Consider the following 22,692-nt stretch of genomic DNA (forward strand, 5'->3'; position numbering starts at 1 on the left):
AGAAGATTGGGCATTTAGAGTTATCGCCTTCTACTGATCTTCAGACCACAGACGCTGGTCGTGAGCTCACTTTCTTTTTTTTCCTTTAGGCAAGCTGACGATCTGTTGACTGAAAAGCCTCTTGGCTGCTTTTTGATTCGAGTGGGACAAAGTCGAGAAGGATATACACTTACATACAGGTGAACCTTTAACTACTGTGTCAGAGAGCATTCTTAAATGTATAAGCTTTAACAACCTAAAAGGCTTAGATGCTCTGATATTTTCAAGCATGTTTGAAATTCTTGGCAACGAACCTTGTAGTGGGAGAACCGCTATGACAAGTAGCAAGAACAAGTAGCTAGGACATGTAGCATAAGCAATAGAGAAGGAGAGTCGGAGAGGAAATCAAATTCTGTGACATGTGCAGCAGATCCCTGAATCCAGTTTATCATTTGTGAGGGAGGGCGAGGGCAAAATATAAATACAAAAAAAAAAAACTGTCATACTCAAATGGTTTTTAAGAATACCAACATTGCATGATTCCTATTGACAGTAGAAAAACAGCTAAATTTTTTTGCACTGTAGCTCCAGTTCTCTTGGCAGATCAGACAATCCTCGCTACTTGGGTCTCCTCAAACAATCCTCCCTCCACATTTTTCTTTTTTTTTTTTTGTGTTTCTATTTAAAAGAGTGCAGATAGACTTGGTAGACTGCTCTCACATCTATTTTCTCACATCTAAGAAAGCAATTTGGGGGATCAGGTACACTTCATCGGGGATTTCTCCGTGTGAAAGGTCACAGTGCTAGTAACGCTCGTGTAGGATGCACAGCACTACATCCACAAAACAACAGATTGTGAGTGATAAGTCGTATAGTGCGAGCAGTACAGCGGTTCTGAGATTTAAAAAGTGCCATACTTATCATGGCAAAAGTATCATTTAAACTGACCGTTTCCTAATGCCGATGATTCTGAAACGCAGGGGAGCTGACCGGCTTCGTCACTACATGATCGAGATGCAGAGTAACGGGAAGTACGTGATCCTTGGCGAGGACCGGGCACATGCCTCCCTGATTGAACTGGTCCAATATCACACGCACGTGGGAATCAAGCCCTTTATGGAGCGCCTCACTGAGCCGTGTGGACAGGTGAGTTACACTCTTGCACAAAGATGACATTATAACGTGCCAAATTCTTGCCTTGTTCTCTTTTTTCCTCTTTTTTCAGAGGAATTGAATTGAATAAACCAAATTCATCCTTAAGAAGGCAACTGATTGTTGGCTACACTAACCACCATCCTCATAATACATAAAATTATCAATTACAGCAGCAAAGGTACAGAACAAGGGCCAAGAAGAAGCTAATTCCTACAGAATCCAAGAATGAGGTTATCAAATCAGTAACTAGAGAGAGCTTGATTTCCCATTATAATTAGCCTAAATAATATTCAGGAAAAATAGTTGCATAGCTTCAGTGATCTTAACCCCAGATATAAAGCCATGAAAGGTGTTTTCACTCATGTCTGCTCAATAACCTAATACCATTGCACCTGGCTGCCAGTTTCATTTGAAAGTTACAGAAAGGACCGAACATAAGGAAAACACGTTGCAATACCTTCCCTTCCAGAAGAAAATCAACATGCATTGACATTTATTTTACAAAGGCCTCATAACCTCATCATACTAAAAGCATGTCAATAGTAAACCAACAGCTAGCGTAAGATTCAAGATTTTTCTTTCACATACATAGTTTTATATATATAGTATATAACTCGCAATGAAATGTGAACCTGGCCTCCTACTCTTTAGACTGTGCGTAATGAAAACTGAGGGACTCGTATGCAACTATTACAGAAGGTTCAAACGCTCACTGATGCTCCAGAAGGAAAAACCATGCATTAAGAGCCGGGGGGGGGTGAAAACTTTTGAACGGAATGTGTACATTTTTCTTATTTTGCCTAAATATCATATTTTTTTCATTTAGTACTGCCCTTCAGAGGCTACAGAAGATAGTTACATGTTTCCCAGAAGACAAAATAAGTTAAATTTATCCTGATCTTCAAATCAAAAAGTTTTCACCCCCTGGCTCTTAATGCATGGTTTTTCCTTCTGGAGCATCAGTGAGCGTTTGAACCTTCTGTAATAGTTGCATACGAGTCCCTCAGTTGTCCTCAGTGTGAAAAGATGGATCTAAAAATCATACAGTCATTGTTGGAAAGGGTTCAAATACACAAAAAATGCTGGAAAACCAAAGAATTTGTGGGACCTGAAGGATTTTTCTGAAGAACAGCAGGCAGTTTAACTGTTCAGGACAAACAAGAGACTCACGAACAACTATCACTAAACAAAAAAACACAGCTGTGGATCATTCAGGTCACAACACAGTATTAAGAATCAAGGGGATGTAAACTTTTGAACGGGGTCATTTTTATAAATTCAGCTATTATTTTCTCTTGTGGACTATATGTAAACATCTTATGTGAAATATCTTATTCAGGTCAGCACTAAATAAACAATAACATGCATTATGTATGATCCCTCTTATTTTGGTAAAATAATGAACATTATGCAGATTCTCAAAGGGGGATGTAAACTTTTGACCTCACCTGTATATGCTACAACGCATGGAGAATTAGTTTATGATTTTAATCTATATTTGTGTTTTTGTAAAATATTTTTACTTTGATTAATCAGGACAATTTTTTAAAAAAATTACAAAAAGGAAGTGATTAGGTCATTAGGCTGATGGTTAGGGAGCAGATAATAGAAAACACTCTCATTGTCTGTCTGTCTGTCTGTCTGTCTATCTGTCCATCTCTCTCTAAAACAGACATGTGACCATGTCCCAGACTATGAAGAGCTGAAGGCATTGCTTGGGCCTGGTCCATCTGACAGCAGCAACACAGACTCGAGAGAGAACAACCATAAAGATACGGACTACGTCCACGTCGAAATGCAGAGGCTCTTTCAGCCCCCGGGACAGACCGCGGAACTGGAGGCTCCGAAAGCCCCTGTCCTGAGGCGCGTGTCGGACAGATACAGACGTGTAGACGATGCTGAGATACAGCAGAAAGGAGACGAGGATGCAGAGAAAGGCAGACCTGTCCCCCGCCTCTACCCTTCCATCCGATTAGCCATGAGGGAGATCCAACAGGTCTGAATGCACTTTCACCCTCCACTCAAACTGCACTCTGTTTGGTATATTGTGATCTTATATCAGGAAATACTAGGAAGATTTGACAATATTCACAATAATTTCACATACAAAGCACTAAAAAAGGGACTATTAGGGATTAGATTGGGGGAGTACGAGAACGTGACTGAGGGGGAGTTGATGCAGAAAAGCGGGAGCACAACTTTAGTTTGATTTTAAATTTAAATGACCTATGAGTAGTTTTCAGTCAAGACCTTGGTTCTGTTTGACAATTCTGTCATTTTAAGATACTGAGGCACAAAGTTTTGATTTTTAAATAAGGTCAAAGCAGATGCAGATTTTTAACATACTTTTAAGCAATCTTTTACTGCAAAACTAAACAGATTTATAACATTAGCTCATTTTTGCCAGAATAGTTAGCCTGAATCTAGGGGTGGGGATTTAGAAATAAGAAAAAATAATTCTTAATGATTTATTTTTGAAACATGTTGGTGTTTCAAAAGTAACATTTGCATTGATTCCAGATTCATGGTTTTATCCGTAAATTTATCAGGAAGTTGTTCACAGAGCAGTGCCTGGGTTTCTTACTATTATATATATATATATATATATATATATATATATATATATATATATATATATATATATATATATATATATATATATATATATAAAAAAGTGTAATCGTAATCAGCATTGTTAGCAGCAGTGTTGTGGACTCGAGTCACATGACTTGGACTCGAGTCACAAATTTGCTGACTTTCGACTCGACATAATCAAAGAAGACTTTAATATCAATGACTTGTGACTTCACTTCGACTCGAGCCCTTTGCTTTGAAAAGACTTGATGCATTTTCAAAACCAAAATTAAAAATGATACATTTAATTAATTAATTTTTACAAACAATTAATTTTCAGCAAATCAGCATCAATCTTCATTTCCGAGGTCAACCTATACAACGACAAAGCTAGAATATCAGACACAAAAGCAACAGCTTCAGATTTTGTTCGACATTTTGAAGTTGCACAAAGCAAATCCCAAAGCAAAACCAAACTGAACCGAGATAGATGGGTACACTTAGTGAAAACAGTCTACAACTCATCTCGTTAAATTGAACTGAAATATTCGTTTTTTTTATAGTCATAGTTATAGTTATGCTTCTTTCAAAGACCCACGTATTTCTGTTGAGTAATAAGGTTTGCTTTTTAAACAGCCTGTATGATTTGTATGAATTTACCTTTACTGGCCTTTGGTAAAGAGCACATTATGACTTCAGACTCGAAACTCAAAGTTAAGGACTTTAAGTTAACTTGACTTGAGACTTACTTGTGACTTGCGAAACAATGACTTGGTCCCACCTCTGGTTAGCAGTATTACTTTAAAGGTTTTAGAGTGTTCAGCTGCAATGTATGTAGAAATATCTTGCAACTTCAATGCTGAACTCCCAGGAAACATAAATCAATTGCTGTGTTCTAATGAAGATAATATAGATCTTGTACAAACATGTACAAAGTAAGATTACTGATAACTTTCCAGTGTCTGTCTATGAGTACTCATAATGCCAAAAATGTCTCCAATGTAAAGTGGGCGGTGCTGAACTTTGGGGCGCTTTACGCAAGGCTCGCCCTTACACAGCTTTTATTAAAACTGTCTCGTCTTGTCTGAGTAAATTATATCTAACTAGGACATCTGCTGCTGTGGTAATTCTATGGATTGTCTAAGTAAGGAGCAAATATACGACCTTGCAGCTGGCACAATTGTGACAATCACTTTTGTCATGAATTAGAACATTAATGTACCACTTGAAGCGTTTGCATTTTATTCAATATATTCTATATCTATGGCACGACATTATATTTTTTTAGTATGCCTGTTATAAATAGAAGAACCCATTTGTGTTTTACTGCTCGCAAACATGTCTGACATCAAATATCAAGCCATTCGGAACACATCTATGCCCTGTCGTGACAAAGAAGAGGGCGTATTCTCTCCTGTTCAGACGTGCTTCTAGATGCCGATAAAGTCTTTCTTTCAGTCATGCACCAGTTACTGTGTGCCTTTGAGGAGGACCTAGTCATTGGGTGGTCTCTGTATAAACTTGTTTAATGTTTTTCTTGCATGCACAGCAGTTTTCAGCCAACCAAAAGCAAAACTCCGTAACCTCCCAAAACCCCTGGGCACCCTGGAGGAAGAAAGGTAAATGCTTAACAGCTTATTCCCAACATGGGCCTGTGTGTACAGGCCTCTCTTTTATTGAAATGGTATGTTTTCATGTATTCCAGATTCCTAACGGAAGGAAGGATGACAACATGGGTTTTTTTTTTTTGTTTTTTTTTTACATCAAAATGTGAACGGCTGAACTTGCGAGAGGAGGATTTTACGTGAATGGGACTTGAACAAACGGCGGGACGTTCCTCATAAGGCGAACTTTTAGATTTTTGTTTACCAGGGTCTATTTGGATTAGAGCTTATTCATTATTTTTAAGTAGTTATTTAATTTGTAAATTATGTATTTGATGGCATGGGACACTTAATAAACACTGTCTGGTTTTGAATACTACAGCCCAGAGTGCTGGAAGTAATCATAAATGAGGGTCTAAGTGTGCTTTCACGTATGCAGTGTTAGGAATGGAACCGCGGCGGTTTGAATTTGGTGTGCTGAACGTTTGGAGGTGATTTATCACGTTCAAGTGCAAATGAAAAATAACTCCCTGCGAGGGCTAGATCTTTGTGCGGTTACAGTGAATACAATGTAAGCTGCTAAACTAACAAGAAATGCAACAGTTTGATGAATGATCCATTTTGGATATCTGTGCCAAAGAACATGTATCCTAGATACAGTTTACAAAAAAAAACCTATTTACAGTGGATATAAAAAATCCACACACCTCTGATAAAATAGTTTTGTGATATAAAAGCTTTTTGTGATGTAAAAATTGATACCAAGATATCGCATGTCAGATCTTTTTCTATTCAATTTTATTTGTATAGCGCTTTTTTCCACCTTTTAATGTGATGTATAGAAGAAAAACAAAAATCTTGCAATGATCTGGTTGCATAAGTATGTGCACCCCTTAACTAATACTTTTTTAAAAGCACATTTTGCTTGTAATACAGGTACTCTGCTTTTTGGGGTAAGGCATCAACTTAGCATATCTTGATTTGGCAGTTTTGTTCCACTCTTTTTTGGAAAAACGATCCAGATCTATCAGATTGTGAGAGGATCTCCTGTACACGGCACTCTTCAAGTCATTACGCAGGTTTTCAGTAGGATTTAGTTGTGGGCTCTGACTGGGCCGTTCCAAAATATTATCATCACCTGAAGCGATTTCTTTGTTGTCTTGGATTTGTGCTTTGGGTCATTGTTATGCTGGAAGCTGAAATTTTTCTTCAGTTGTCTAAAAGAGACAAGAGAAGCAGCCCAATAACATGATGCTGCCACAACCATGCTTCACCACGGCTGTGCTGTTCTATGGACGATGCACTGTCTTGTTTTTGTGCCAAACATATCTTTTTAAAATGATAGCCAAAAAGTTCCACCTTGGTCTCATCAGACATAACATATTTGGCACATGTTTTTGGATACGATTTAGACGAGCTTGGATGTTTTTGTTTTGGTTTTTTTTTCCCCTTCTGTCTAGCCACCCTTGTGAAGAATACGAGAGATTGTTACATCCAGGGAGTGACTAGTACTTGCCAGACATTCCTGCAGCTCCTTTCATGTAGCTGTAGATCTCGTCTTGTCCTTTCTTCAGATACAGAGGGACGTCCTGTTCTTGGTAATGTCACTTTAGTGCCCCATTTTGTCCACTTGATGGCCTTCATGGTGTTCCATGGTACATCTAATGTTCTGGAAAGTCTTTTGTACTCCTCTTCTGATCGCTACCTGTTGACAATGAGATCCCAAACATGCTTTGTAAGCTTTGTGAGCAGTCAGATGAAACTAAGGTGATGTCAAGAAAATCCTAAACAGCTGATCTTTATTTGGGGTTAATCAGAATCACTTCTGATTAATCAGATGATTACATCTATACATGAGTTTGAATGTCATTGGTTAACCAGATTATTGTAAGATTTTCACATGACTTTTGTTGATTGCTAGATCACATTAAAGGGGGGGAAGATATCTGACGATTTATTTTTGTTTCATTTTTTACTTTGCAAAAACCTGCAATTTTAAGACGGGTGTGTAGACTATATATATATATATATATATATATATATATATATATATACAGTGGAGAATTTATTTTTTATATATAAAAATAAATTCTCCACTGTATTTAGTCAGAAATCCTTTAAACTGAAAAAAGAAAAATCAAACTCCCTCACTACAGATTTAACAAACTATTTATTATTTAATATTATTTAAATGTCTATTATTTTGCTTATATTTTGCCTATTTATTGGAGCCAATAATTTTTTTTATTTTTTTATTTTTTTCCCTGAACTTTCCACCCATTTTAATTAAAACTGTCATTAGAGTTGAGTTAAAGTTGACATTATTTATGAGTATATTTCCCCAGACTATGGGTTTAGAGTGAGTGCTATGAGAGCTTCTATAGTCCACAGTGAATCCTCTAATGTAAGACGCAAACCTCCTGAAATGAACATTTTGGTATTTATGTTCAGTAAGTCTGGTAAACGCTTTACAATTGGCAATGCGAATAAAAGTACAAATTTAAAAAAAAAAAAAAATGATGCACAACAATACACTGATTAATGGGTTACTTAGGAAGAAGAATGTTTGTCAACCACACAGGATGATGCGCTCTTCTGAAACATTCAGCAGATAATTTCAACTTGGAAAGAAGTCTTCACGCCCACTTTGTAAGGTGTGGCTTCCCGTCATGGCTCATATAACTATGGTGAAACCACAAAGCGCCAGGATTGTTTAAAGAGCTACGGTGAAGTGCCAAGATCGAATCAGTCACTGCACATGAAAATGGATTTCAAAATTCTTCTGCTGATCCTGTGCATCACCTTCGTCTCAGTCCAAGGTAAATACAGGACTGTGAGTAAATATGACTAATGGACAAATGTTCAGTTAAAGAAAAGTGTTGGATATAATGCAGTAAATTAAGTCAGAAGGTCTACTGGTTGTTGTGAGCACTCTGGACTCCTCTTTTTTTTTTTTTTTGCAATTTGTCTGGTATGTGCATGATTAGTACCTTGAAAGAAAGCGGTAAATCTCTTCTCTCCTTGTTATTTCCACTCTCCTTGTAATTTAACCGTCTCCAAATTCCAGGTGCCACTCCACGATGCTGTATCAAAACATCTCCAGTCCATAAACAACTGTTGAGCAGAGTGATTAAATTCAGCGTACAAGATCGCAGTGGTGGCTGCGAAACTAAAGCCCTCGTGTGAGTTTTTACGCGATTCTGAATTACACTATATGCTTTAAAGCATTTTGTTGTAGAAGTTATAAAACCAAATCCTCTTTGATTTCAGGCTGTATTTCGAGCAGAAGATTTTGTGCGCACCACTGTGGCAATTACCACAACTGGCAAAAGTCAGATCAGTCATAACAGGGCAAGAACATTTCTGAGACGTAACTGAGATCCTGTGTTTTTACTGCCAATATGTCATTCTGCTGATTCGTTTTCATTTACTTTGTTACTTTCCTCATTGCCATAAACCTCATTCTGAATGGTCCTTTCTCATCCAGCTATTGTCAAGCAAAACAGACCCATACATTTCATAAACTTCATTACTTTCTTTCTTTTTTTCCCCACTAGATGCTGGTTTTATTTGCTCAAAAATATTTGCGGACTCTTTTACTGTCTCCGCCAATTCTCAGGAAAATAAATCTTGATGTTATTGTGACTGAAAGACCCCTGAGGTTATTAAAAAGGTTTAGAGTGAATGGTTTCAAATGTGTCGATAACTAAAATAATATTTTAAAGTCATTGTTACGAAGCAAAAAAAAAAAAAAATTCAATATTGGAAGAAAATGACCTTGACGTACTGATTCACAGACATGTTCACAGGTCATTTCTGAAGGTCAGGTGTAAGACAATAAAATGTGTACATGTAAAAAGATAAATATTCACCGTTTGTCAAAAAGCTTTCAATTCTTCATTTCAGGAAATATGTTTTAAGGATACGTTTGTGAATTAAAGCACTATAAATGTTAGAGTTTTATCTTTAAACAGCATATTTCTATGCTGGGTTTTTACGCACTGCTGCTCGCCACATTTCTCCAGCTACATGTATCATTTCTCAAGAAAAAAGTGACAGATGTAATTCACTAATCCTATTCAATAAACAGAACTTTTTCTTAATGATGTGTTGTTTCTGTTTATTTCTTCCGAATCAGAACTGTTTTTAATGAAATTTCTTACTGTAGAACAAATTTCTGAAAAAGTTAATGCTGGCTGTGATAGAAATGTGTCAGAACACACAGTGCTATGGAGTCGTATGGAGCTACGTAGGTCAGCTGACCCCTGTCCACTGCCGAAAGCACCTACAATGGGCACGTGAGTATCAGAACTGGACCATGGGGCAATGGAAGAAGGTGGTCTGGTATGTGGAATCACATTTTCTTTTACGTCATGTTGTCGTCTGGGTGCATGTGTGTCGCTTACCTGGGGAAGAGACGGCACCAGGATGCACTATGGAGGATAATGCGCCCTGCCACACTGCAAAAAATGTTCAGGAACGGTTCCAAATTCCCCAGATCTCAATCCGATCAAGCATCCGTGGGATGTGCTGGACAAACAAGTCCGATCCATGGAGGCCCCACCTCGCAACTTACAGGACTTATAGGATCTGCTGCTGATATCTTGGAGCCAGATACCACAGCACACCTTCAGAGATCTTGTGGAGTCCATGCCTCGATGGTTCAGCGCTGTATAGGTGGCACAAGGTGGACCTACACAATATTAGACAGGTGGTTTTAATGTTATGACCTCTGAAATCAGAATACATGTCAAGAATATTCCTATATTTTGTTCAAAATGATATCTTCTCTAATTTTGGTCAACAACATGAAATATTTAAGGTATAAAATCAGGTATATTTATCCTTTATTTACTTATGGTACTGCTACACATGGAGAATCCGTTTATTTTTCAATATAGATGATGATAGGAGGGAGGGAAGGAAGGAAGGGAAGGAAGGAAATGTGTATCTATACCGAATCCCCCTACTGGCCACATTAAGCATTTCAGTACGTTACATCAGCAGTACACAGACCCTTTATTCTCTTTTCTCTTTATAAAGCTGTTGGATATAAAGGCTTTCATGTCAAACTTCTCCTCAAAAGTTCTTCTCAAATGCTGCTAGATATTAATGGACTTTTCTTTTGCAGTGTACAGTATATTATTAGTGTTTAACATAACACACATTTTGTTCACTTACCGTAAAACTCCACAGAAAGCTTACACAAGTGTGTATCCATTTGTGCCATTTAGTGTGGTTGAACATTTCCATGAGACTTCACTTTAGTTATGTCTTCTGTAGTCCTAAAGGGATATGAAAAAAACAACACAGTTTGTATATTTTTTTTACAGCTGTTTTACTTAGTAACTCGCAGGAATAGACAAAGTACTGAGAAATTCTACTTAAGTGAAAGTGGAGATAATGTGTCAAGCTCTTACTCAGTTAAAAGTGAAAGTATGCAGCCAAAAATATACTAAAGTGGAAGTAAAAAGGTTGCTACTTTTAAATGTACTCAAGTATTTAAAAAAAATATATATGTTTTAATAGCTGACAATAAGTTAATATAATGTTTTCATATGAAAAGTAACATTTACTTAGCTCAAACTGATTTCCATTCTAAAGCAGCCATGCCGTTTTGCCTGAAAACATCAATCATATTTGCAACCTTTACCATTAGCTAGAATTTCACTTGCTGCCCAGCCAAGCTATGTTAGCTACTGGAATCGATGCTAGTCTAACCTAGCATTAGCAAAGAAAACAGGCAAAATCAGTTAAATATAGGCAGTTAGCAAATCTTACCTCAACATCCATCCATTTTCTGTACTGCTTGTCCTACACAGGGTCCCTGGGAGCCTATCCCAGGAAACTCAGGGCACAAGGCAGCCCAATCACACACACACACACACACACACACACACAATTTGGAAATGCCAATCAGCCTGGGGAGGAAACCCCCAGAGCAGGGGTAGAACATGCAGACTCCATGCACACATGTAGTTAATGCTATAATTATCTGTGTGCAACTGAAGATGGACAAACCACCAGCACAGAGTGCGGAGGTGGGATTCGCACCTGCAACTCCAGAGGCGCAAAGCAGCAGTACTGACTACTAAGTCTGTGCTTACTCTAGGATACTGAAACATTTTACTGAGGTAGGGCCTTGAGTTCCACACTCTAATCTGGTGGTTTTCCATCTTCAGTCGCACACAGAGAGCAATAGTGCTATATAGCTATACACACACACACACACACACACACACACACATATATATACACATTATTTTATATATATATATATATATATATATATATATATATATATATATATATATATATATATATATATATATATATATATATATATATATGATATATAGATAGATAGTCAGGTCCAGAAGTAGTTGGACAATGACAGAGTTTTTGTGTTTTTGCCTTTATACACCACCACAATGGATTTGATAAAAACAATCAAGCTTTCAGCTTTATTTTAAGAGGTTCCACAAAAATATGGCATTTACCATTTAGGAATTACAGCCATTTAAAGCAAAGTACCTCCACTTTCAGGGGCTCAAAGGTATTTGGACAATTGACTGACAAGAAGTTAATTGACCATTTGCGGTCCATTCCCTCGTTACTTCCAGACAAATGAAGCAGATAAAAGGTCTGGAGATATCATCAGGTATTGAGTTGGCATTTGGCAGCTGTTCGACTGGAGCTACCAATATGAAGTCCAAGGAGATCTCAATGCAAGTGAAGGAGGCCATCATTAGGCTGAAAAAACAACATAAATCTCTGAGATAGCAAAAACCTTAGGTGTAGCCAAATCAACAGTTGGGTACATTCTTAAAAAGAAAGAAAGCACTGGTGAGCTCAACAACATCGAAAGGCTGGGAAGACAGTGGAAGACAACTAAAGTGGATGATCGTAGAATCCTTTCCTTGGTGAAGAAAAACCCCTTCACAACATCAACAGAAGTCAAGAATAGTCTGGAATAGGTAGGCGTATCATTGTCAAAATCTACAATCAAGAGACGCCTTCATGAATGTAAATACAGAGGGTTTACAACAAGGTGCAAACCACTGGTAACACTCAAGAACAGGAAAGCCAGATTAAACTTTGCCAGAAAACATCTAAAAAAGTCTCCCATGTTCTGGAATAAGATTCTTTGGATGAAACCAAGATTAACTTGTATCAGAATGATGGGGAGAGAAAAGTATGGGAAAAGAAAGGAACAGCTCATGATCCAAAGTATACCACATCATGTGTCAAACATGGTGGAGGCAGTGTTATGGCACGGGCATGTATGGCTGCCAATGGAACGGGCTCATGGGTGTTTATTGATGACGTGACTGCTGACAGAAGTAGCAAGATGAATTCTGAGGTGTATAGGGCTATACTCTCTGCTCACATTCAGCCAAATGCTACAAAACTGATGAACGGACGCCGCTTCACAGTGCAGGTGGATAATGACCCTAAACACACTGTGAAAGCAACTCAAGACTTTTTGAAGGCAAAGAAATGGAATATTCTTCAATGGCCAAGTCAGTCGCCTGATCTCAACCCAATAGAGCATGCTTTTCACTTACTGAAGACAAGACTGAAGGCAGAAAGACCCACAAACAAGCAGCAACTGAAGGTGGGTGCAGTGAAGGCCTGGCAAAGCATCTCCAGGGAGGAAACTCACAATTTGGTGATGTTCATGGGCTCCAGACTTCAGGCAGTCATTGACTGCAAAGGATTTTCATCTAAGTATAAAAATTATGGTTATATTTACAATTATGTCACTTTCTCCAAATACCTTTGAGCCCCTGAAAATGGAGGGTTTTTTTTGAAAATGGCTGTAATTCCTAACTGGTAAATGCCATATTTTTGTGTTAAAATAAAGCTGAAAGTCTACACTTTGATCACATCTTGATTGTTTTATTTCAATAAAGGATAGACGATAGGATCTGACGATAGATAGATAGATAGATAGATAGATAGATAGATAGATAGATAGATAGATAGTCATTAGCTGGCTGAGAGAAGAAGAGACCTTCGAGATTTGTCATGAACACTTTGAAGGGCTACATAAAAGTATGTTATATAGTATTATATAATAAGTTTAATATTATATATAATAAAAGTTAGATATAAAAATATATAGTTAAGTAGAGCAACGAAGTACAATTACTGAAGTATTTTCCATCCTTGGTAACTAGTAACTTTATCATTTACTAAGCTGAAAAGCTTATTTATTTCAATAGTACCTTTTAGTGAAACTGCATTCTGGTGTCGGCCTCTGCTGGCACCTCCAGCTGTTAAACCCCGGAAGCAGAAACACGCTGCTGCAGGTAAAGCAGCGGCTCAGGTAAACAATCTTTCCATACAAGTTGCTTTCTGGGTAATATGACACATCTGTGAAGGACACTTAACATAGATAAAGTTTCCTTTACAACACTCATTGTTCATGTTTCACATGAATAAGTTTAAATATTAATAAAACCTCTCTACAAAGAGTGTCATTCCCAGCCTACTATAACAACACTTTAAATATCTGCATTAAAATACTTCGTATTAATCACAATCATAGTACTTTTGCATTTTAATAGTACTTTACGTATTCACTCAGTTACCTGAACACATTAATCCCTATTTGGAATATTCAGGAAGTTAAACAGGAAGTTGCATCATCCAAATTTCCTGACAAACAAACCTAGAAGAAAAGTATTATTCTCAATTATACTGAGATGCTGAATGATGAGGTCACTTTGAATGAACATAAATACCCAAAGTATGGATTGAAACCCTATTAATTCTATGCTTAAAAAAATAAATAAATTAAAAAATAAAAAAATGTAGCCACTGTCAGCAAAGAAATATTTTATATATTACATTTTATATAATAAAAGTTCATGTTAGACACCTATTATAGTTTTGTTAAAACATTTCATATTTTTTTCCATGTACAGAAACAAAGAGCATTTCAATGTGAGGGAAATGTTTTATTAAAAAGGCAAATTTTACACCACAGAAATTTACTACCGGAAATGCCAAACCAGGTCACAGCATGTATACGTTATTGTCACAGCGGAGTTTAGCATTAAATAAATTCACTACTTCATTTTTTTTTTTAAAAATGATATTCCATCAGGTACAGAATGTCCAGTCTAGCTAAAGACATACGGACACATTGACACAAGCTCTAGATTAGTCACACAAGTCCAGTGTAAAACTGAACACTGATTATTCTAATAACAGTAATACAGGTATTTGAGTTTCAGTTCTGCTCGCATTACCACTCTATCCACTCATCACTGACGCAAAAATCTAAACGTTCAGTAGGTTCTCAGGAAAAAATAAAACACTTCATCAGACTGGATAAAATAATCGGCCTAGAATGTTTTTAATTAAAAACTTAAATACGACACTATTTTTGTGGAAGAAGGTCACTTTTCATGAAAAGGTATGATTCCGATTCCAAAAACTGTCACTAATCTTTAGAAATCCAGGCTAATATCTAGGTTGATATTAAAAAAAGGAAAAAAAAAAGTGATCCTAACACTTTACGTACATTAATCCTTGGTAAATCCTGAACGGCAGCTTTAGAAAGTTCTTACTAGAATTAATTTTAGAGAACACACTGTCTGGGACGACACATACTGCACCACACTAGAAAAGAGAATACAATAGAAATCAACACTGACAGAATGTCGACTCCAGCTACATGTTACAGACTGCACTGACTGCATGATCGTTAAACTGGTGCAATATATCATGAGTACACGGCCGCTACCATTGCAGAACCCACACAGACAACAGAACATGTACTGAGCGCTAGATACAACCTGGGATGCAACTTAAGCAGTCAAGTTAGAACTTAAACTGATTGTCAATGAAGTAATTTTGTATGACAAAATATCTAAGAATGAGAATAATTCTATTTTACGTGGACATCTAAAGCTAGAGAGATGCCGCACGATATATTTCTACATTATGTAAGGAATAAAACACCACAGGATGAAGTGACTATGTTAATTTCCAATAACAGGACGTCCTGATGTGTTTTATTCCTCTTTTACCACAGCAATTTGCCATACAAATCATACAATTTTTATGTATTAAGTGAACATCATACTTAGAAATAAATTAGCTCCTGTCATTACTTACGCTATAGCAGCTATAAACAGTCGTTCTGCCCCCAGCATCTCTTTTCTTCTCTCGTAAAGTTAGGAAGAGAGAGAAAAAAAACAAAAAAACAATGCAGGTTGTCATGTTAACGCCAAACTACAAACCGCAATGTCCTTTTCCATGTCAGAAAACTTTAAGTTACAGCTTTACTTCTGACCATTACAAAGCACTGACACTGGAGACTCCTTCCAAAAATGCTCAATCAAGCATCTGCTTACAGAAAAGTTCACCGTATCAACAATTACACGTCATTATTTGGCACATCCAACATACAAATCACTGGCTATGTTGTTGCTATAGAAACAATAACGCATTAATATAAACTTTGCATCCGGGACTACTTTCAGAGCCGCCGTTATAGAAAATTGATCGACACCGTCTGACCAATCAGAATGGAGAATTTCACGGTGCAAAAAAAAATAAAAAAATTTAAAAAAAACCCACAGTCTCACTACAGTACATTCTCCACAAGTTACATTTCAGTAGTTTTTATTATACAATTAAATTAAATTTTCATAAGAGCATCTGCTACTGGGCAGGAGGCTTCACAGGGAAATTCCAGTTATAATGTACACAACTAATAAGTTATTAACAAGGATATATTTCGTTTTCTTCGGGCGTGTATGGCATGCCGTTTCTTTATCGCCCCAAAGAGTTTCTTCATTAACGGGATTACGTTTGCCATGCTTTCTAATAATTACAGCTGGGATGATGTGCTTTTGCATGACCACCTGCAGAATGGGCCCAAACACTGAAAGGAATAGTTTAGATGAAACTAAAACTTTTCCACATACCCAGATGAAGCCGATCAACCTGCAGGTCTAGAAGAAATTCCTACAAAAGGATATCATGTAGAAAAAACAGTAGCAGAATCACCTTCTTTCTGATCACTGAGTCTGGCTCAGGTACGTTCCCAGTTGATTTGTATATTTCATTTTTTAAAATATGGACTTCTGATTATTTTATGAATCTGTAAACACACGCATCATTACGGAGCCGTCGTTTGGCTCAATATTCCAAGAAGTTGGACAATGCTAAATAAGCAATGATGGATGATTTGCATGGTGAAAACACACAGCAGGAAAAGGCATACGAGGTAGTTGGTTTCCTACTAACGTAAAAGCCTACTAACGAAAGTGCAATACAGTAGTTATATTCCGAAATTTACTCTCAATATCTTTCAACACAATCTTTCCATAGACACCGTAGCGTTTTCTTTGCAGTGCAACATTCACCCCTTCACTCCGCTGCATTATAATTAAAAGTGTGCATATCTAACAAAGGTTGCCAGATTGTCATGTCTCACATTCTGAAGCATTCTTATTCTCCTTGTTCCAGAAACGCATTACAGATCCACCAACCTTCTATGTCTTTTCCCTCTTTTTCCTGCCCAATAAAAACAGAAGATCAGCATATGAATCTGGAATGACAGACAAGAGGTGTGTTGAACTCTCCAATATTAACTGTCACTCACTGGAAGGCCCGCCCCCTTCCAACAATCTCACATTAGGAATCTTCTGGCTTTTGTCTCGACTCCTTTTTCCTGCTTGAGGCGCTTGCACCCTAGCTTTCCATCAAATGTTTTCAGTTTGTTAATGTGAAATAAAATCTATCAAAGTATGTTTGACTCAGCTTACATTAGACAAGTATTTAGTTAACATCGGTTAACTGTATCTCTTAGGTATCTTTTTTTCCCGCCAGGCGATAGAGACAAAAAGCTGAAAATTTTGACCGAGAAAAAGATTAAATCGGTTTACAACAAAGTGTTAAATCTAACACCTTAGAAAGTGATTAAAAATGCTGTTTGTTTCCAAAAAAAAAAAAAAAAATCAGCCGTCTGAAAACATTCCAGTTTCTAAAAGGACGAGCGATTTGTAAAAGGACTCGTTTTATCAATGATCCAAAGACTTAAAGTTACAGGTTCTGGTCTTGGTTTGATTATTCTCATTCTTAATCTTCAGGGGATGGGAGGTCTGGAACAACCTTGTGGTTTTTATATTGATATATAACTTGATATAATTTCATTCGGATGTAATTAACTGGATTTTGTGAAGCTGTGTGAGGTTTCAACCGTGATTGATTTGGAACTACCAATCTGACATCCCTCATTTCTGCAAAACCACTTCCTTTACTCAAATATGCATAGCATTGAAAATATCTATAATAGTGATATAAGCAGGTGGAAAAATCTGGCTAAAATCTGGCTAAGCTTCTCTTCCTTGTTAGTTACATTTTCCTTTAAATAAAGAAGCAAACTCCGTACATTAAACATGATCGACAACATCTGGGGTAAGGAAAAAAACTGCACCTTTTTGTTTGGCTAAGCTACTCCTTTCAAAATGTGCTCATTATTCATTCAAATACTTTAAACACACGGTACGTCCATGTCATCTAGTGATGATAAACTGACAACTATGATGACACGTACGTATAGTTGTACACCATGAACAACAGCATTGGACATACAGTAATGACTGTTTTGGGTACCAGGCAAAAGCTGTGCGCTCTGGGGTTTATTACGGAGTTCATAACTGCCCTGTCCTTTCTTTCCTACTCCTCCAAAGCCTCCAAGAAATCTGCGATGCTCTCCACCACATAATCAGGCACAAAGTCCTTCTTCTTCGGCTCGTCACTGTCCTTGTATACCTGTGCTTGCTCGAAGGTCGAGACGCCCGTTAGCGTGAGCACTGTAGAAAGGCCACAGTTAACGCCAAAGACGATATCAGTCTCTAAGCGGTCGCCCACCATCAAAGAGCTCTCCGGGTCTAAATCGAACTGGCTGGCGATGCACTCGAACATGAAACGACTCGGTTTGCCGATCACCGTGGCCTTCCTGCTGCTGGCTGTTTCCAGAGCTGCAGTGAGACTCCCAGAACCTGTAGATGCAGAAACAGAGTCAGTGTTTCATTAATGGGCCTAAACCACGGGACGCCATTTATTCAAACAGCCCTTTTGTCTTTGTTGTCATTGTTGGTTGTCCTAAATGCGTTTCACAAAAAAAAAAAAAAAAAACCAGTATTCATCACTACAGAGCATTCAACATGTCAACAATACACACCATAAGTGTAGACTGTACTAGTGCACAACAGGGAGTTATTCAATACACACTGCACAACTGAATACGTACTGTACGTTTACAAATGTGAATTATGATCATTTGGCGAAATTCATGAATAGATAGTCTTTCTGTTTGTTTGCTTGCTTCGGGCTTTGCTCTTTTTATTCATGAACTAGCCATAACTTCATACGGCATTCAGTTCAGCTCAATGGTCCACTACAAAGCTAAACAACACAACATACAAGGCAGATGATTTGTACGCTACTGACAAATCAACACAGCATGTAGAATATGAGAAAGGTTTCATTAAAAGTAATCAAAAATAATATGTCAGGCATTTTTCATAGTAGGGCCAAACAGGGATAAATCATTCAAAGTATGTTTTAACTTATAACTATAGCAAGCAGTAGATCTGTAAAGTAAGAGAAAAAATACAACAGGGCATGCTGTTATAGGAAAATAATCAAAGTCTATTATTTTCCTATAACGGCACAGTTTAATTCATTTTACATCACAGCTATTTGATTTTTTTTTATTACTTAACAAATGACACATCACACTTCTTCCTTATATAGTTACATTTCATATTAATGTCCACAAAACAATTCCTGTTATCACTTATGTTACAGCAGCGATAAGCAGTTTCCTATGAAATTATTAAGAAAAATGCAGCTTGTCATGTTACACAGAAACCGCAAAGCCCTCTGTCGTGAAGACTTTCCGTGTAGGAAAATTTAAAGCTTTACCTGTGACTGTTACAAGCTCTGACGCTGGAGACTCCTTCCAAAAAAACTCCTTCACCATATCAACAAATACACACTTTTTATAGTTTCCAACATACACAAGCACATTCATATAAACCTGTAATTTGCTTTGTAGCCAGAGCTGCCGTTATATACATATATATATTTATAAAAAAAAAAAAAAAAAAAAAAAAACACTTTCTGACCAATCAGAATCAAGAATTCAACAGCACTGTTGTATAAAACTGTATATTCTACCTTTTTAATATTGCAGATTCTACATTTAATTATAACGTTACCCTGCCGACTGTTATTACATTTGAAGGCACAATTCTTTAGTAGATTAGTAGATTTTTACTGTCGGTTCAGATACTACACTAAGTGTAGGTTTGTGTACCATGACACTGTTTCAGTCGTATTTATCACAAAAATAGGAAGCATGACACAACAGAAACCTCTAGCAGACGTGTACCGTCAGTGTATACATGACAGCAGATGGGATAAATACTGGACTGATGCAAACCTACAACCTAACAGTGAATATCTACATTATTGAACCCTCACACCGTCCTACTGCGCTGCTTGTCGTTGCTGTTTTTCAAAGCACTGCATGTACACAGCAATGTAAACGTATCTGGCTGTTTACCACCATGTTTTTTCTTTCTGAACCGACTGACATGGGGGTGGAGTGAAGGGGCATTGGGGGCATGTCTACAAAAAGATCACTCGGCGCGTCAGTGGAAACAAGGCTATTGTTTGGACAGTGAGGACTGGGTCGCATTGGTTAAAGGGGAAAGCTTGTCCATTTTTTTTTTTTCATACAAATTGCTCATCTAAATTAGATCGAGTTCTGAGCTTTCTGATTAACTGCATTTAGTTCACAGTGTCACATTTTGGTGCTGTTGGTATTTACCCTAAAGTTTGATTCAATCCATCTACCCAAGGCCCACATGATTTGACCTGACTTTTCTTTTTTGTACTCTTAGCTGACCACAAGCTTTAGAATCTTAAATCTGTGGCTATCTGCACTTCCAGTGGACCTGCGGCGCCTGTGGACCTGCACTTTCACACACCACTTTCTGACAGATTTTTGGAAAACCTTAAAGAAAGTGTATACAAGCAATATACAAGATGCGTGTTTACTACATGGAAAAGCCTGTAGATGGTCAACTCTTTATTTATGTAAAGGTTTTTGGCCACATTTCCTGATTAAAAGTACCAGACACTCGGGTACCAGTTGTAAGACTGGAAGCTAACTGACCTAACAAAAACAGAAAACCAACAACAGACAAGAACCAGCATATTTTATATAAAAAAAAAAACACACCAAATGATGGAAAGATTAGAAGACAAATGAGTAGATATGCGGTTTATTAACACGAGCGAAATGTTTGGATTATAATTTTTTGTGTGTTCGTTGGTGCTTGCGAATCGATTCTCTGATTCAGAGTCGTTCAAAATGATCATGAATCACCATTTCAGCTGAGGCGCTTTCTCTGAGACTTATTGCACCAACATTTATTGTTTTATTTCCAAAAACATATTTACATTCACAGCTGCTCTCATACAGAGTGACTTACATTCATCTTATTTATACATTTGGGTAGTTGAGGGTTGGGGGCTTTGCTCAGGGCCTACAGTGGTGGCAGCTTGGCAACGCTGGGATTTGAACTCACGACCTACTGGTCCCAAGTCCACCGTCTTAACCACTGAGCTACCTCTGCCCCTTACAAACCCCGCCCCTTTTTATTGGCTTTTAATGGACAAACGATTTGTAGCAGGTGCCACGGTGAAAACAGGCACTATCATGAACACTTGTTACCTGGTGTGATTCTTCCTCCTCGCAGAGGATGCCAAGGGTCAGGATCAGTGGCCAAAAACAAACACTCGGAGTCCCGCAAGTAGCAGCAGGCTTTGGCCAACTTCATGAAGCTGAATTTCTCGTCGTAGCCCACGAGGACGGCGCGCACGTCCGGGTCCAGTGCGCAGTTGGAAATGTTGACGTCCGGTCCATCCTCTTCCTCCTCGACCACGGAGATCCCGGCATCCCGCAGCTCGGCGTGCACTCCGGGGCAGCCGATGGCAAACACCTTGCCGCTGAAGGTGGCCACGTCGCGCAGGTACGCGGCCGAGCAGTACGCCGAGCTAAAGATCTCCTGCTCGTCCACATCGGCGAACCCGAGCCGCGCGAACTTCTGCACGTAGCTCTGCCTCGGCCTGGTGCAGTTATTGGTGACGAAGAACACTCGCTTCCCGCGCTGCTTGAGCGCGCGCACCACCTCGGGAGCTCCCGCCACCGCCGTCTCTCCGTTCCAGATCACACCGTCGCAGTCGAACAGCACGTTGTGTTTGGACTCGAGCAGCTCGTGCAGCTGAACGCCGCGGATTTTCTGACAGCCTCCGCTCGCCGTCGCGCCGGCCATCCTGATCGATGCTTGCGGTAACGAGCTCGCGTGCGATCCTATGATTGCGGGCCAAATCGATTGCGTCACTCGCCTAAAACCGTCGCCGTTACAAGCAACACGAGACTGGAAGAGGAAAAAAAAAATTAAACCGTCCCCGAATCCTAAACAGCGCCGAGATTCACAGATTCATCAAACCTCGTCTCCATTTCTCCTGCGGTACACAGTCTCGCGCTGGGGGCGTGGCCTCACGACGCAACCAATCAGATTCACGCTAGCCTTTGCCACGCCCCGTCATCCTGTGTTGACCAATCACAAGCGAGGTGAATCACTGACAGTGTAATCAATTACTGTGGCTTTGCACCTCGGCCTTTTTAAATGGCGCAAATATGAACTCAGATAAACGACTAGAAATGATCATTACACTGAAAATAACTACAATTTACAGTCTATACTGAGATATTTTATGAGGATTCATAATTGTGAGGTTGTTTATACATTGGAGAACAAAAATGTACAAAAAATCGAACACAAATACAGCAATATTTCTTGTTTTGTTTTTTTTTTTAAAGCTAGACATTACAGATAATTAAAAACAATATATATCATAAGCAATCAGCAGTTTTTTTGATGTTCTTACAAATATTTTTTGTATTGGAGTTTTTACATTTTACAAAATTGTCATTTATTTATGCAAATGAGGCTTTGTCTAATTAAATATGCAAATATGCATAAAGTTATAAATGTTTATTAAAGCCAAAAATCTAGTCTTTTGATGTTTTTAGAAATAAACATTTTTATTTTTCCTGTGAAGACACTCCCAAGAGAAAGACTTTTATAGAAAGGGTTGGGGGAAAATAAATACTATGCACTATATAAAAAAAATTCATTAAAATCTAACATAATTCCAACAATAATCAACATTTTGTTTTTTTGTGCTTTCCCTGCTCTAACAGCCTCTTCAACTCATGAAGGGCTGTTAATTAGCTGATTAGTTGAATCAGTTGTGAAAGAGCAGAGAATAC

General features: G+C 38.0%; 2 protein-coding genes across 3 annotated transcripts in view; one reads left to right on the forward strand and one right to left on the reverse strand.

Moving 5' to 3' along the window:
- The window catches only part of LOC113544765 (myosin-IIIb), a 36,702-nt gene extending 30,979 nt beyond the window's left edge, over nucleotides 1-5,723 (forward strand). Inside the window, exons 26-30 of one of the 2 annotated variants that reach the window (XM_034312602.2) lie at nucleotides 90-179; nucleotides 960-1,125; nucleotides 2,807-3,130; nucleotides 5,258-5,327; nucleotides 5,414-5,723. In XM_034312602.2, coding sequence (XP_034168493.2) covers nucleotides 90-179; nucleotides 960-1,125; nucleotides 2,807-3,130; nucleotides 5,258-5,327; nucleotides 5,414-5,421 — 658 coding nt within the window. In that variant the 3' untranslated portion in view covers nucleotides 5,422-5,723. The remainder of the gene's footprint in view (nucleotides 1-89; nucleotides 180-959; nucleotides 1,126-2,806; nucleotides 3,131-5,257; nucleotides 5,328-5,413) is intronic. The other variant, XM_034312603.2, reaches the window with a different exon arrangement.
- An 8,534-nt stretch (nucleotides 5,724-14,257) lies between these two features.
- On the reverse strand, nucleotides 14,258-21,995 carry pdxp (pyridoxal (pyridoxine, vitamin B6) phosphatase). The gene is made up of 2 exons (XM_026943991.3): nucleotides 21,088-21,995; nucleotides 14,258-18,340 (listed from the first exon to the last, which is right to left on the reverse strand). Exons 1-2 carry the CDS (start codon nucleotides 21,686-21,688, stop codon nucleotides 18,015-18,017), a joined length of 927 nt encoding a protein of 308 aa, XP_026799792.1. The 5' UTR covers nucleotides 21,689-21,995; the 3' UTR covers nucleotides 14,258-18,014.
- Nucleotides 21,996-22,692: the final 697 nt, after the last annotated feature.

Source organism: Pangasianodon hypophthalmus, chromosome 17 (assembly GCF_027358585.1).
Source record: "Pangasianodon hypophthalmus isolate fPanHyp1 chromosome 17, fPanHyp1.pri, whole genome shotgun sequence".
NCBI lineage: Eukaryota > Metazoa > Chordata > Actinopteri > Siluriformes > Pangasiidae > Pangasianodon > Pangasianodon hypophthalmus.